This window comes from Leucoraja erinacea, chromosome 7 (assembly GCF_028641065.1).
Source record: "Leucoraja erinacea ecotype New England chromosome 7, Leri_hhj_1, whole genome shotgun sequence".
NCBI lineage: Eukaryota > Metazoa > Chordata > Chondrichthyes > Rajiformes > Rajidae > Leucoraja > Leucoraja erinaceus.
The window spans coordinates 32,289,892-32,306,459 of record NC_073383.1 but is presented as its reverse complement, the minus strand read 5'-3'; the positions used below and the strand labels follow the sequence as shown (position 1 = coordinate 32,306,459).

The 16,568-nt window shown below is 44.1% G+C and overlaps 1 protein-coding gene across 1 annotated transcript in view; it reads left to right on the top strand.

Annotated features, from left to right (window-relative positions):
* The first annotated feature begins 924 nt into the window (after window positions 1–924).
* The window catches only part of LOC129698839 (growth factor receptor-bound protein 14-like), a 32,174-nt gene continuing 16,530 nt past the window's right edge, over window positions 925–16,568 (top strand). Inside the window, exons 1-7 of the mRNA XM_055638157.1 lie at window positions 925–1,190; window positions 7,461–7,617; window positions 8,227–8,348; window positions 9,826–9,897; window positions 12,676–12,813; window positions 14,971–15,081; window positions 15,601–15,696. Coding sequence (XP_055494132.1) covers window positions 1,128–1,190; window positions 7,461–7,617; window positions 8,227–8,348; window positions 9,826–9,897; window positions 12,676–12,813; window positions 14,971–15,081; window positions 15,601–15,696 — 759 coding nt within the window. The 5' untranslated portion in view covers window positions 925–1,127. The remainder of the gene's footprint in view (window positions 1,191–7,460; window positions 7,618–8,226; window positions 8,349–9,825; window positions 9,898–12,675; window positions 12,814–14,970; window positions 15,082–15,600; window positions 15,697–16,568) is intronic.

The following is a 16,568-nucleotide window of genomic DNA, read 5'->3' as shown; positions in this document are numbered from 1 at the left end:
ATGGCTGATCATCCCCAATCAGTACCCCGTTCCTGCCTTCTCCCCATATCCCCTATCTTTAAGAGCCCTACCTGGCTCTCTCTTGAAAGTATCCAGAGAACTGGCCTCCATCGTCCTCTGAGGCAGAGAATTCCACAGACTCACAACTCTCTGTGAGAAAAAGTGTTTCCTCATCACTGTTCTAAATGGCTTACTCCTTATTCTTAAACTGTGGCCCCTGGTTCTGGACTCCCCCAACATCGGGAACATGTTTCCTGCCTCTAGCGTGTCCAAACCCTTAACAATCTTATATGTGGTGAATCTGTGGAATTCTCTGCCACAGAAGGTAGTGATGGTCAATTCACCAGATGTTTCCAAGAGAGAGTTAGATTTAGCTCTTTAGGCTAAGGGAATTAAGGGATATGGGGGAAAAGCCAGAATGGGGTACTGATTTTGGATGATCAGCCATGATCATATTGAATTGCGGTGCTGGCTTGAAGGGCCAAATGGCCTACTCCTGCATCTATTTTCTATGTTTCCATGTCTCTTTGTCAGAGGAAGTTTTCCTGATTTTAAACAGTGACACAAGTATAATATAGGATTCGAAGGGACTAAAAGTGGAATTTCTTGACTAACAATAGATTTAAAAGTATGTTTAGGAGAAAACTGCAGATGCTGGTTTAAATCGAAGACAGACATGAAATGCTGGAGTAACTCAGTGGGACAGGCAGTATCTCTGGAGGGAAGGAATGGGTGATGTTTCGGGTCAAGACCCTTCTTCAGACTTTAGAAGTATGTTCTTTGGCAGACAGGAAATTTGTGTTCTTGTTGCCGTAAAAGTGTAAACAAAGAGTTTAGAATTTGATTTCAAGGGCAAAGGAGGAGCTTTGTAGTGACAGCGATTGGCTGCTGTTCTGCCCTGTCTGATGATCACATTTCTTTTAATTGCTTTGAGCAGCGTCTGATTCACGTAGGCTGGGTGATATTTGATGATCCTTTAAAACCGTGCTTTGATTAGTTGCCTCAGAGCGATGACAAACTATTTTGTGTTCTGTGCCTTGCAAGCGATTTTGTCAAGAGTATTCACCACTGTGCTACGGATGGGTGTTTTGTGATTGCTTAATGGCTATGCACTCCACGGAACAGAGATGAACTTGTTTGTAAGAAGAGTGACCTTACCTGCAATCACTCCACTTGTCCTGCAGAAAAGGGTAAGAATTTTTGGGTGTCAGAGATTGTTATTTTCTCTAAACTATTTCCAAGCCCCAGTGTTTAATTCAGCTACAACCTCTTATACCAACTCCTTAACTGTTTGAACACTGAAAAATGCTGTAATTTGTGTTCACATTGTGATATTTTATTCAGTAGTGAATATTTATAATATTTTAAGGTGAGAGGGGCAAGATTTAATAGGTATCAGAGGGGCAATTTCTTCGCACAGAGGGTGGTGGGTATATGGAACGAGCTGCCAGAGAAGGTGATTGAGGTCGGTAGTATAACAGCATTTAAAAGATATTTGGACAGGGACATGGACGGGTAAGGTTTAGAGGGATATGGGTCAAATGCAGGCAGGTGGGACCTTTGTAGATGGGGCATCTTGGTCGGTGTGGGCCAGAAGAGCATGTTTCAGTGCTGTTTCAGTGCTGCATGACTCCATGACTGACTCCATGAGTTGAAAATAATGTTTAGATTAGTTTAGAATTTCAGCATGGAAACGGGCTGTTCAGCCCATCAAGTTCACACCACCCATTGATCACCCATTCACATTAGGATGTGGAAACAAGGAACTGCAGATGATGGTTTAGCAAAAAAGACACAAAGTGCTGGAGTAACTCAGCAGGTCAGGCAGCATCCCTGGGGGAAATGGATAGGTAACGTTTTAGGTCTGGACCCTTCGGAGGTGAACCTGTTCACACTAGTTTTAAGTTATCCCACTTTCTCATCCACTCCCTACACACCAGGGGCAATTTACAGAGGACAATTAGTCAAGAGTCAAGTGTCAAGAAAGTTTTCTTGTCATCCATCCCAGACAGAACAATACAATTCCTACCTGAAGCAGCACAGCAGAATATATAAGCATAGTACTCTGTAAATAACATCATTAATGAAAAAAAAAATGTCAATGTATCATGTCTTTGGAGTGTGGGAGGAAACCGGAACACACGGAGGAAACCCACGTGGTTTCAGGGAGAACGTGCAAACTCCACACACAGACAACACCTGAAGTCAGGATTGAACCTGGGCCTCTGGAGCTGTGAGGCAGCAGCTCTACCACAGAGACCTTGACTGAGAATACCATATTATTGAACGTGTGTATTTTATGACTTGCCAATTAATCTTATTATTTTCGGTGTTGAATCATAACAAACCATGGGAGACATGGAGCACTGGAGTACGACTGTCAATTGCAAAGACAATGGGCTGTGTTTTCTGATCTGCCTGAAGTTTGTTGAACCCGTAGTCAGAAGGACTTTGTGCTTGGCTCTCCCAAGAGATCATTTGAATTTGGTGGTTTATGTATTAATGTGGTCCCAGCATCTGCACTGCTGCTGAATTGTCCAACGCTAGCTTTTTATGGATTAACACACTCGGAGCAGATGTAGAGTGGCTCTTGCAGCCCCCATTCATGCCGGCACAAGACTTTGGGTAAATAAATATATTTTATATGCTAAGATTTGTAATTCCAGGCACTTGGAAAATACTGAACATGGTGGTCACAGTTTGCAGACTCCCGTACCTTCTTCTCAGTGGTAGCAGCAAGATGAGAGCATGGCCAGAGTGACGTGGGTCTCTGATGATGATGGCTGCCTATTTGAGGCAGTGCCTCCTGTAGATCCCTTAGATGATGGGGAGGTCAGTACCTGTGATGGACCGGGCAGTGTCTACCACTCTCTGTAGATCCCTTCGATGGTGGGGAGGTCAGTGCCCGTGGTGGACCGGACAGTGGTCACCTCTCTCTGTAATCTCCTTTGTTCCTCTCAGTTTGCTCTCTACTGTAAACCTGTAAAAGTTTGATAAGGGTATTCGGCAGCATGCAAAATCCCCTCAGTCCTGATGCAGATAGAAAGAGTGAGTTTCCTAAAGTTATCTCTAATTATTTCACATTTCCAGTATCTTGGCACTATTGCAGCATTTAAAATACACCTACATGGATAGGTTAGGTTTGGAGGGAAATGGACCAAACGCAGGCAGGTGGGACTAGTGTAGACCGGGCATGTTGGTCGGCATGGGCAAGTTGGGCCAAAGGGCCTGTTTCCTTCCTGTATGACTATGAATCTCTGACTATCAAGAGTTTTTATCTTCAAGCCCACTTTGTATGCATTTGATTCCCAAGACTGAGAAAATTGGAGAAATACTGGTCTTAAATTATGGAAACATTTATTCTAAATATTTAGTAGTTTGAAAACTGTTGCTTCACTTCCGCTCATCTGCAATGCATTGGCTGGCTGTGCAAACAGTTGCCATGAGGGGCCGTCTACTATTTTCCTGCACTTCCACGATCTCCTTCACTTGGTGGTATCGCAATGTTTAACACCACCTATTGGACAGTGATAGCAACACCACGTTCTGAGATGTTATCAGGCAACTGAAGCATCCTATGTGTGGAAAGAAACTGCAGATACTGGTTTATACTGAAGACAGTCATAAAGTGCTGGAGTAACTCAACGGGTCAGGCAGCATCTCTGGAGAAAAAAGGATGGGTGACGATTTTGGTCAGGACCCTTCTTCAGACTGGGAACGGGAGTTAGGAAAAGGCCCGAACAAAGCAGGGCTGGCAACCGTTGACTAAGGAAGGGTGGAGCCCACAATGGCCCATTGTTGGCTGGCGAAGAGATAATAATAAAGGGATACAAGGACATGAACAATGGAACTTGTAGGACATTTAGGGTGAGGGTAATGGGGACAGAGGATATGCTGGAGTTACTTGAAATTAGAGACATCAACGTTCATACCACTGAGTTGTAAACCGCCCAATGGAAATATGCAAGAACCATCCTATCCCTAACAAGAGAGTGGTCCTGACCTCCCATCTACCTTACTGAAATCCCTTGGTATATCTTTAAATGCACTTTACTAGTCTTTATCCTGCACTAAATGTTATTCCCTTTATCCTGAATCTGAACACTGTGGAGAGTTTGTTTATAATCTTGTATAGCCTTTCTGCTGAGTGGATGGTATGCAACAAAAAAGCTTTTCACTGTACCTCGTTACACGTGACAATAACAGACTAAACTCTCAACAATGACGTTTCCCCATCATTATCAACTTTCATGAAAGGAAAATCCATCTGCATTTTCAATCAAAAACTTTTTGAACTTCTGGTATAGTCCAGATTACGGGGAATATCCAGCAAACATATTCTGAAGGAGGGGGTTGTTGGGGATCCACCCATCAGGTTCAGGGATGGTTTCTTCCCAGCTGTTGTCAGACATCTGAAGGGTTTACTAGCCAGAGTGTGATTAGAGACCTTTGAACTATCTTTAACCAAACTTTATCAGATTTCATCTTTCCCAAATGTTGTAGCCTTTGTCCTTTATCTGTTCACTGTGGATGACTTGATTGTATTCATGTATAGTCTTTTCTTTGACTGGATAGCACGCAAACAAAAGCTCTTCACTGTACCTCGGTACACGTGACAACAATAAACTAAACTAAGCATCTATGGGATGGTGATGGGGAGAGTCAACAAGTTTATGTTCTCGGGTGTACACGATTCTGAAGTCCTGTCCTGGGCCCAGCACATTGATGCAATCACAAATAAAGCCCATCATCGCTGCTACTTCCTTGGAAGATTGAAGGGATGTAATATATTGAAGAAAATTCCATTGAACTTCTACAGGCACACAGTAGAGAACACACTGACTGGCTGCATCATGACCTGGTTTGGCAACTTAAACACCCAGGCCCATTAACACAATAAATCACAAATAAATATATAATAATCAATAATACAATAAATTAATAACAGTAATAGTAGTAGGTAATCGCAATAATGCAAAGTCACATTCCGTATTGCTACCAAAGACACAGACCATAGAATATCACAGTAGTTGTGGTTAGTGTTGTGCACTGTTCAAGAGCCTGATGGTTGCTGGTAAGAAGCTGTTCTTGAACCTGGAGGTCACGGTTTTCAGGCTCCTGGACCTTCTTCCCGATGGTAGCAGTGAGATGAGAGCGTGGCCAGGGTGGTGTGGGTCTCTGATGATGCTGGCTCCTTTTTGAGGCAGTGCCTCCTGTAGATCTTTTTGATGTTGGGCAGGTCGGTACCCGTGATGGACTGGGCAGTGTCCACCACCGTCTCTGTAGTCTTCTTCATTTCCAGGCATTCGAGACTTTGATTCTGTGATTCGGGCAGTATCCTAGCACTAGCTTATGGATGGTCCGTTTAGAAGTGTGACAATAGAGGGGGAGAAGCTGTTCCTGAGCCTGGTGGTGGGTGCTTTCAAACCCCCTGCCCCTCTGTCTCCATGCCTCCATGACTGAGGTACAATGATGAGCTTTGCTTTTCATGTTATCCTGTACAGTACACAACACTGAACAGTACCTTCGGCCCAGCTCGTCCATGCCAACCAAGATGCCCCATCTAAGCTAGTCTTATTTGCCTGCACTTGGTCCATATCCCTCTAAACCGTTCTTATTCATGTACCTATCTAAGCGTCTTTTAAATGTGTTGTATAATAGCGCAACAGTGGAGTTGCTGCCTTACAGCTACAGTGACCTGGGTTCGATCCTGACTACAGGCGCTCTGTATCAAGTTTGAACATTCTCCCTGTGACAGCGTGGGTTTTCTCCGGGTGTTCCTGTTTCCTCCCACATTCCAAAGACGTGCAGGTTTGCTTCTGCAAATTGTCCCTAGTGTGTCGGATAGAATTAGTGTTCGGGTGATCGACTGCCGGCATGGACTCGGTGGGTCGAAGGGTCTATTTCCATGCTGTATCCCTAAACTAAACTAAATGCTGTTATAGTGTCTGTGTCTCTGTGTCTCTGTGTCTCTCTGTGTCCCTGCCTCTCTGACTCTGAGCCAGGTGACCTTTGCTCCTCTAGGGATGTACAGTTGTGCCTTGGTCTTATCATTTAGACATAATAAATGAGAATGTAAATGTATAAATAGTACAATGCAAGGTTTGTGGTCTGAAACTTTGCAAAAAATAAATTGAAGATGAAAACTGCGGGTGTGAATTATTTATTGATTTGTTTATTATATCTGTGTGTTATTGTGTTTACATGCCTGTGGTGCTGTTGCTGCAAATAACAATTTAATTGTTCCGTTGTCAGTACATATGGCAATTAAACTCTCTAAACTCGTTGACTCTCTTTTTAAAATAATCTCATGCCCACTCAGTTTTATTGTCCAAAATTTGCTGCAACATAAATACTTTTATTAAATTTGAAATTTATTGATCACAAAATTATAACTGAAAAGTGTGATACATTGATGGAATTTTTTTAAATTTCTAGTTGATTTGTATATCAGCACCCTTTTGTCTACAGAAATATTAACCGATAAAGTGGATTATTGAAGCACAGATTGAATACATAGGATAGGGTAGACAGTCAGAACCTTTCACCCGGGGCAGAAATGTCGAGAAATAGAGGACATAGCTTTAAGATGAGATGGGCAAACATTAAAAGAGATGTGCTCGGAAAGATTTTTTTAAACAAATACGAAGTTGTTCAAATACCATTAATCTTATTTTTACTGCAAGATAGGCACAATGTATAAATAATAAAACAGCCTTAAAACAAAGGTAGACAAAAAAAGCCTTAAAACAGATATGATTGTAGTCTACTGGATTTGCATATTGCATTGCCTGTCAAAAACAAATGTAATAGATGTCTGGATAATTAAATGAGTGTGTGTGCAAAACATAATGAATACATTTATAGGACTATTTGCATCAATCTTTAATGATTTCCTTTCAGTAAGTTTGTTTATTAAATTGATGATTTTGTAAAATGATTTCCTCTGAGCCATGTTAACAGGTGCCGGGTTGTGAACTTCCATGCTGTGACCTGGAAAAGGGCAATTATATCATAAGCAGTCAAAATTATTTTTGAGGAAGCCTATATAGATTAATAGAGTCATACAGCACATGAACAGGCCCTTTGGCCCAACTTGCCCTTGCTGACCAAGGTGCCCCATCCACGCTAGTCCCACCTGCCTGCATTTGGCCCATATCCCTCTAAACCTTTCCTATCCGTGTACATGTCCAAATATTTTAATTGTTGTTATAGTACCTGCCCCAACCTCCCCCTCTGGCAGCTACTTCAAAAGCCAAGTTTTACTCTGATTATCTGTTGTGTTTAGATATCTTATTTTCTGTTAAAACTTGTGTTAAGATCTATTATTGATCATTTATCTTGGGTAGAATGCTGTAGGATTTGTCACTGGGGATTGTCAATACGATTGATATAGGTAAATAGCATAATAATGGCCAACAATTTAATTTGAGCTGGTGACTGGATCTTTCTATCTCCAGGTAATTAAGGTATTTAATGAAGATGGCAGTAGCCGTGCATTGGAGGTACCAAGTGACATTGTGGCCCGTGATGTGTGTCAGCTCTTCCTAATGAGAAACCATTGTGTTAATGAAGGTGTCTGGACTATTGCTGAGCACTTGTCTAATATTGGTATAGGTAAGCCAGCATCGGCTGCTGAATATTTCTTTAATTAAAGTAAAATGTGTTTTTAATGGGTCAGGGTGGCACTGTGGTGCAGCAGTAGAGTTGCAGCCTCACAGCACCACAGACCCTGGTTTGATCGTGATTACGGTTGCTGTCTGTACAGAGTTTGTACATTCTCCCCGTGACCTGCGGGGGTTTTCTCCCGGTGCTCTGGTTCCCTGCCACGCCCCAAAGATGTACAGATTTGTAGGTTAATTGGCTTCGGTAAAATTGTAAATTGTCCCTAGTGTGTGAAGGATAGTGTTAGTATACGGGGATTGTTGGTCGGCGTGGACTCGTTGGGCCGAAGGGCCTGTTTCCCTGCTGTATCTCTACAACTAGACCAAAGTAATATTTTAGAGGTTCATCATCTCTACAGATGCTGCCTGACCCGCTGAGTTCCTCCAGCACTTTGTATTTGGCTCAAGATTCCAGCATTTGCACTTCCTTGTGTCTACAGGATTTTGGAAAAAGCGTAAAAGCTTCTTTGCGTGCCAGGACTTATTTACCACATTATGCCAAAAATAATTGTTTTAAATGCAAAGACACATAAAATGTGACTTGTTTTTATCCTTTGTGCAGAAAGAATTGTAGAAGATCATGAATCAATAATTCAGGTACAATCAAGCTGGCCAATGGATCAAGACTGTAAATTATACTTCAAAAAAAATTATACTAAATACGAATTCTTTAAAAATCCATCGGTGAGTGAAATCAGCTGTTTGGGGAACTGAACCCATATCTCAGTCGCTGTTTTAGAGTCATAGGGTCACACTGCAAGGAAACAGGCCCTTCAGCCCAATATGTCCATGCCGGCCAAGATACCCCATTTAAGCTAATTCCATTTCCCCACGTTTAGCCCATATCCTGCTAACCCTTTCCTATCCATATACCTGTCCAATAGTCTTCTAACTGTTGTTACAGTACCTGCTTCAACTACCTCCTCTGGCAGCTCTGATGAAGGCCTGACCCAAAACATCACCTATCCATGTTCTCCAGAAATGCAACCGGATCTGCTGAGTTACTCCAGCATTTAGTGTCCTCTGGTGGCTAGTTCCATATACCCAAGGTCCTGTGTTCCATATACCCACCACCCTCTGTGCGAAGACTTGTCCTTCAGGTTCCTATTAAATCTTTCTCCTCTCACCTTGAACCTACGTCCTCTGCTCTTGATTCCACCAGTTTGGATAAACGCGAGTGCATTCATCCTATCTATTCCCCTCATACACCACTATAAGAACACCCCCCATCCTCCTGTGCTCCATGGATAAAGTCCTTGCCTGCCCAATCTCTCCCTACAGCTCAGGCCCCTGAGTCCTGGCACCATTTTTTGTAAATCTGCTCTGCACTCTTTCCAGCTTAATGGCATTTTCCTATAGCAAATACTTCTGGAGTATTATCAACAGTGATATGAGGACTTACCATAAATAGAAAACTAATTACAGTGTTTTGAAGTAGCTGGTATGTCTTATGTGATAATAATGAGTGTTCTATTTTTACAAATGTCCTCCTCTGTTATCTTCTGCAAAAACAAAGTTTTAAAATATATTTAAAGATTTATTTATTCTGATTGGAATAATGCAAAATGATCAAGATTTCCTTGATGGTTTAGTTTAGTTTAGAGACACAGCATGGAAACAAACTCTTTGGCCCACTGAGTCCACACCGACCACACTGTCCTATGTTGTCCCAATTTCACATTCTATACACAAAGGGCAATTTACAGAAGCCAATTAACCTGCAAACCTACTCATCTTTGGAGTCTGGGAGGAAACCGGAACTTCCAGAGAATACCCACGTAGTCACAGAAAGAATGTACAAACTCCATACAGACACCCCCCCCCCCCCCCCCCCCAGTCAGGATTGAACAGGGGTCACTCACACTGTAAGGCAGAAACTGCCGCAGTACCACTATATCACCAATTACAAGTGCCTTCTACAACTCAAGATACTAAAGCAGATGGCCAGAGTGATGGTCAATAGATTACGATCTTGTAGTCTTGATTAGATTTAGAGGGTAGTTGATCATCAGATTATGGTAAAAAAAGCCACTTGACAAGAGAGAGGATCCCTATTCAAGAGGAATACCAGCTCCTTGCTGTCTACAAATAAAGGCACAGGATAAAAGAAGAAGTTGCCTGAAATTATAGTCAGAATGTTTGTGTTTTTTTCCTCCCTTAGTTTTTTCCAGAAAACATGGTGTCTAGCAGCAATGAAACAAATGGATGTTTAAGTCATCAACAGTTGATAGAGGTGAGCCATTATATTGCACAATGTTCGAGCAGTATCTTTATAACCTTTTGTTCTGTAATTCGTTAAGGGGATGATTTTTAAATGGCTTCAACATTTAAAATATACTTAGTTGGGTACATGGATAGGAAAGGTTTAGAGGGATATGGGCCAAAATGTGGGCAGGTGGGATGTGTAGATGGGGCAGCTTAATCAACATGGGTCAGTTGGGCCGAAGGGCCTGTTTCCATGTTGTATGACTCTCTGTGAGCTTGTTTGAATATAAACGGCACTTTTTGTCCACAGAAAAAAAACACAGGTTAAAAGAAGATGATTGCCTGAAATTGCAGTCAAAAATGTTTGTGTCAATAGGTTAAAAAGAAACAGGTGGTTTGAAAATGCAATTTTTAAGTTACTTCGGCAAGTGCAGAGGGATGTAAATTTTAAGGACTTACTAGACTAAATGTATGCATTGGGGAGCAGATTAAGCTGTTTTTGAAATGAGGACCTCCCTCTGACGTCACTGGAAGGTGGTGGAACATTGTGATGTCATTGTGGCACTCGGCAGCGTGAGAGCCCATTGTGATTGGTGCACTGTGAGTGGGATTGTGACATCATCAGTGGAAAGTCATGGAAAAAGGCTGTGTGAGAACCGATTTTTGCCATTTTTTAAAAACTTGAATCATCAATAACTCGTAAAATATAGCATGAAATGTGAAGGAAGCCTGTTTATTGCGGCAACCGGGTTAATGTGTGTAATAATCTGTAAAATTTTCAACTGTAGCGCGTAGCATTTTGACAAATGTAAAAGAACACATACGGAAACAGGCACACACACACACACACACGTGTATATACATACAAAATGAGAATTTTAATAGTATACTAGACTAAGTGGGACCCATTGGGTCCCGTTCCCCCAACACAATTTTCCACCACTTGCCCATAGCCTTCAACTGCGCAGGCGCAACTGATGGGTTCCCGTTGTGATGCCACTGATCCCTCCCCCTCTTCCCCTCACTCCCCCCTTGCCCTTCCTTCCCCCTCCATTACACCCCCCCTCCCCCACTTCATCCCTCCCTCCCCCTCCTTCCCCCCCTCCCTCCCCCCCTCCCTCTTCTCCCCTCCCCCCCCCTCCCCCTCTTCCCAGGATCTTTCCCCTCTCCTCCTCCCCTCCCCCAATCCCTCCCTCACCTCCCCTCTCGCTCCATCTTCTGCCCCTACCGTCAGTCACTCCCTCCCTCCATATAAAGCCGCATTTGCAGTTCCTTCATCCACAGGTCATTCATTGTTAGCTGTGGTTTAGATCCTGTTGACTTGTCGATTGGACCAGTTTGCATTGTGTGTGAGTGCATGTGTGAGTTACTCAAACTCCGTGTGAACTGCTTGGACACCCTGAAACCCAACTCTCCCTCCCCCCCCCTCCCCACTCCACCTCAGCCGCTGCTTGGCCCATCCCCACCCTGCCCAGCCACCTGCTGCTGCCGCTCGGCCGGTCCCTGCCCTGCCCGCCCACTCGCTACTGCTGCTCGGCCCATCCCCGACCTCCCCGCCCGCCAGCCTGCTGTTGCCGCTCATTCAGTCCCCATGTTGCCCACCTGCCTACCTGCCTGCTTGCTGCTGCCGCTGGGCCGGGGGGGAAACGGTTGTGTGGTTGTGGGGGAGGGGGAGTGTGGGGGAGGGGGGTTGTTGGTGGGGAGATGTGTGAGGGGGAGTGGGGGTTTGTGGGGGTAGGAGAGGGGGTGTATGTGGGAGGGGGGTAGGTGTGTGTGTGGTAGAGGGGGTGAGGGGGGTGTGTGGGCTCAGCGGCTCCCGGCTCCAACTGCAATCACCGGCACCAGGTTCCGGCTCCGGACTCACTCAATGGCTCCCGTCCCCGGCTCCTGTTGCACTCAGCAGATCATGGCCCCGGCTGCACTCAGCGGCTCCCTGCTCATCGTGGTTGTCGCCGCCACCGCCCCTGGACACATCCCCGCCCACAGAACAGCTCCCGCTCGCCCGCGAACGCCGCCCCCGCCCGCGAACACACGCCTCACCCGCCCGCGAACACAGGCCCCGCCATCCCGCGAACACATCCCCCTCCCACCAGCTAACACAGCCCCCGCCCGCGAATACACGCCTCGCCCGCCCGCGAACACAGGCCCCGCCTACACTCTGCTCACTCCGCTCCTTCAGCTTTATTCTTGCCGCCGGTGATTGACAGTGGGTGCCGGAAGGGGGCTGTCGCCATCCCAGCGAATGACAGGAGAGAAGACCAATAACTTTCATAATATTTCACCAATCAGAACAAAACTTGATGCACTTGCAGCACAGGAGAATGGCGAGTAAGGTAGCAAAAAATCGTAGCGCTATCTCGTACCGTTTTTGCGCAAATATAAAAACAACGCAAACTAGAAGAGAACAAGATGAGAGTTTTAGATAGATAGATAGATAGATAGATAGATAGATAGATAGATAGATAGATAGATAGATAGATAGATAGATAGATAGATAGATAGATAGATAGAGATGAGAAAATAGGAGTTTTGGTGAAGATTTAACATGGAGATTGAGATCAAGGTGTGAGTGAGGAGTGGTGTAGAAATATTGAGATGACTATGAATATATATACCAATATGCACAATCTAAACGATACCTCATATATATATACACATACACATATATACACACACATATATATATATATACACACACACACATACACACATATATATATATATATCTATCTTAAAACAAAAAGTGAAAAGTTGCGATGAGAATTAATCTTTAGACGTACTTACATTTGGAAATTTGGTTGTTTAGGATTTCCTGAGTTCAAGAACATGTCCTGAAATTCATGGGCATCTCCACATTAGAGAACAGGGGAAGAAGTCTTGGAAGAAATGTTACTTCATCTTGCGAAGGTCAGGCCTATACTTTTCCACCAAAGGAACGTCAAAGGTAAGAGATTAGCACCATTTGAATTATTTTCTGAACTAGATTTCGCCCAAAATTCCTTTCAAGCTTTTTATTATTTTTTCATGGATATTGATCTATGTTCTATTGAACTCTTTGGAATAACAGCATGGAATTTGAGGAAGTATTCACTGGCCGTTATATTGATCTTTTAACCTCCATTGTTGTGAAGGTGAAACAAATGTTATGACAAAAATAAATCAATTATGTCTCTTCGATAATGGTGGAAATATTTGGAGAGAGTTGAGATGCAAGTTCTGATGATGCACCAAAGTGTGGAAGAGCATACAAAGTTTGGAGTGCAAGTCCTTAGAGGGTTGACGAAGTGGGAATAGTTTTTTTTTCAATGTGGTTGTGAAGGCTCAGCAATAATGGATTTTATCAGCTACTAGACTATTTGGGACCCGTTGGGTCCCTGTCACATGGGAGGCCTGATCCCCCAACACAATCTGTTCCCCCAACGCAATGTTCCACCACTCACCCATAGCCCCCAACGGCGCAAGCACGGCTCATATCCCCTCATCCCCCAGCACTCCATCCCCCTCCTCTTCACCCTCCCTCTTCTTTCCCCTCTCTTCCTCCCTCCCTAATCCTTCCTTCACCTCTCCATCCCTCTCCTTTCCCCTACCCTCAGTCACTCCCTCCCTCCCTCCGTCACTCCTCCCCTCCCTACCCCCTCCGATCCCTCTATCCCCCACCTCCCCCTCCTCTCCCACTCTTCCCTATCCCTCCTCACTTCCCCCACTCCCTCCTCTCCCACTATTCACCACTCCCTACCCCATCCTCTCTTCTCCCTCAATTCCCATCCTCCCCCACTCTCCCTCCTCACCTCCTCCATCTTCTTTCCCTTCTCCTCCTACCATCTCCCTATCCCTCCCTCACCTCCCCCTTCCCTTACCCTCAGTCACTCCCTCCCTCCATCTCTCCCCTCCCTACCCCCTCCTCTCCCTCAATCCCCCCCCACTCTCCCTCCTCACCTCCCCAGAATTGAGGTTGCCGGTCCTCTCCCTTCTTGCATGCCCCGGAGGAGCATCAGCCGTCCACGCCCCCAGAGCCAGGCTCAGCGCCCAGGTCTTGGGATCCTAGGCAGGAAGGCCATGCTGGCAGGCAGGCAGGCAGAACAAAGGGGATAAAAACAACATTTAAAAGACACTTGGACAGGTATATGGATAGGAAAGGTTTAGAGGGAAGTTGGCCAAAGGCAGACAGGTGGGACAAGCATAGATGAATAGCATTGGGCCAAAGGACCTGTTTCTGTGCTGGATGACCATTTGACACAAGGAACTGCAGATGCTGGAATCTTGAGTAAAACGCAAGTGCTGGAGGTACTCAGTAGGTCAGGCATCATCTTTACTCTAGACTAAAGAGATACAGCGCAGAAACCTGCGATCATCCCGTACACTAACCTACATGCACTAGGGACAATTTTGCAACTTACTGAAGCCAATTAGCCTACATCCTTGGAGTGTGGGAGGAAACCGGAGCAGCCAGAGAAAACCCATGCGGTCACAGTGAGAAACAGACAGTACCAATAGCCAGGATTGCACCTGTGTCTCTGGTGCTGTGAGACAGCAACTATACCGCTGCACCATCATGCTGCCCCAATCTGTGGAGGGAATGGGCTGATGATGTTTTGGATCAGGACCCTTTGACTTCGTAAAGAGTAGGAAATGATGGGTGTAGGCAGCATGAACGAGTAGGATCTGTTTCATTCCTAGCTGAGTAGGACTTGTTCATTAGTAGGGTTTGTTTATTAGTCAATGGGTTCAAGGAGAATTGAGGGGAAATCTATTCACGCTGAGGGTACTGAAGGTGTTGTATTCAAACAATAATTGTAGAAGCAGAAATTTTCGATATGTTTATATACCCAGACAAACACTTGAAAGGAGGTTGAGAGGAGACCTGATAGAAGCATATCAAACTATAAATGGCGTAGACAGTCTGAACCTTTTTCCCAGGGTGAAAATGTCAAAGACTGGAGGGCACAGCTTTAATGTGAGAGAGGCAAAGTTTAAAGTGATGTGCTGGCAGAAGAGATTAGTTTATCTTGGCATCATGTTCGGCATGGAAATTGTGGGCTGAAGGGCCTGATCCTATGCCATACTGTTCAATGTTCTAACTGTTTTGATATTGGAATAACAGGAACCAAGACATCTACAGTTTATTGCTGAGTTAAATGAAAGCAACGTTTACATACTATTATCAGGGAGGAAGATGTATGGAGCTCCAACAAACTTTGGATTCTGCATCAAGGTACGTCACCTGCAAACTGTATTTCTAAATATGATTAGTTATCCCCTTAATCTGAATGTGCATGTTTTATTATATTTTAATCTTAGAAACAAGGTACTATACGTGTTGGTTTACAAAAAAAGACACACAGTTCTGAAGAAACTCAGTAGATCAGGCAGCATCTCTGGAGAACATGGATAGGATATATTTTGGGCCGAGACCTTTCTTCAGTCTGAAGAAGGGTCCTGACCTGAAACATCACCTATCCATGTTCTCCTGAGATGCTGCCTGATCCACTGAGTTACTCCAGAACTTTGTGCCTTTTAAATATTATTATAGTACTTGCCTCAACTACCTCCTCTGGCAACTCCTTCCATATACCCACTGTCCTCTGTGTTCCCATTACATTTTTCCCCTCTCACCTTAACCTAGGTACTCTAGATCTTGGTTTAAGGAGATATAAACAGTTTTTAACTATTTTTAATTCCTGCAGGTGTTAAATTGTGCTCTAATACTAAATAATGTAACATGACCTTCCAGTGTAACAAATCAGCAGATGCCAGGGACCTGCGGTTGCTCTGTGCAGGTGATGAGCAGTCCAGGATGTGCTGGGTGACCGTGGTACGGCTCTTCAAGGTAATAGCACGAGTATAGTTGCAAGAATTAACCTATGTTGTATTCACCACCGCATCTTTCTTGGATATTTGCTTAGAAATAGCCCATAATCAATTTATTTACCTACTATTAAGAACTTTGAAACCTGAAGGGCACCAGTTGGCACCAGAAATGTGGTGACTCTGATTACTGTCTCGGTGAGGTCTTCTGTTTCACTACAATCTTTGCACTTTTGTACTTACCTATAATTGTGCCTATCTACAGTATGATTTTACTGGATTGTATGCAAAGAATTTTATTGTACAGAGGTACAGATGACAATAATATATAAACATCTGTGGAGTTTCCTCCGGGTTTCCTATCACATCCCAAAGACGTGCAGGTTTGTAGGTCAATTGGCCTCTAAATTGTCCATCGTGTGCAGGGAGTGGTGGATGAGAAAGTGGGATAACATAGAACTAGTGTGAACGGGTGATCAATGGTCGGCGTGGTCTCGGTGGGACGAAGGGCTTGGTTCCATGATGTACCTCTTATCTATCTCCTAAAGAATATATATTATATTGTATCACACACACACACGCACGTGCTCACACACACGCACACACGTGCTCACACACACGCACGCACACACACGCACACACACACGTGCTCACACACACGCACACACACACACGTGCTCACACACACACATGTAGATATATGTGTGTATGTGTGTATGTATCTATATATACGTATATAATATATTTACGTATCAAATTATAGAGCATATCATTGTGAATATTGCTTTGAATGCACCTTACAATTTAGTCTGGTTTCAGTAAATGCCAATTTGATACATAAATCTGAGGTATTTAACTCATTTGTGATGCCCTAACTTTATCAGTGAAATTGTT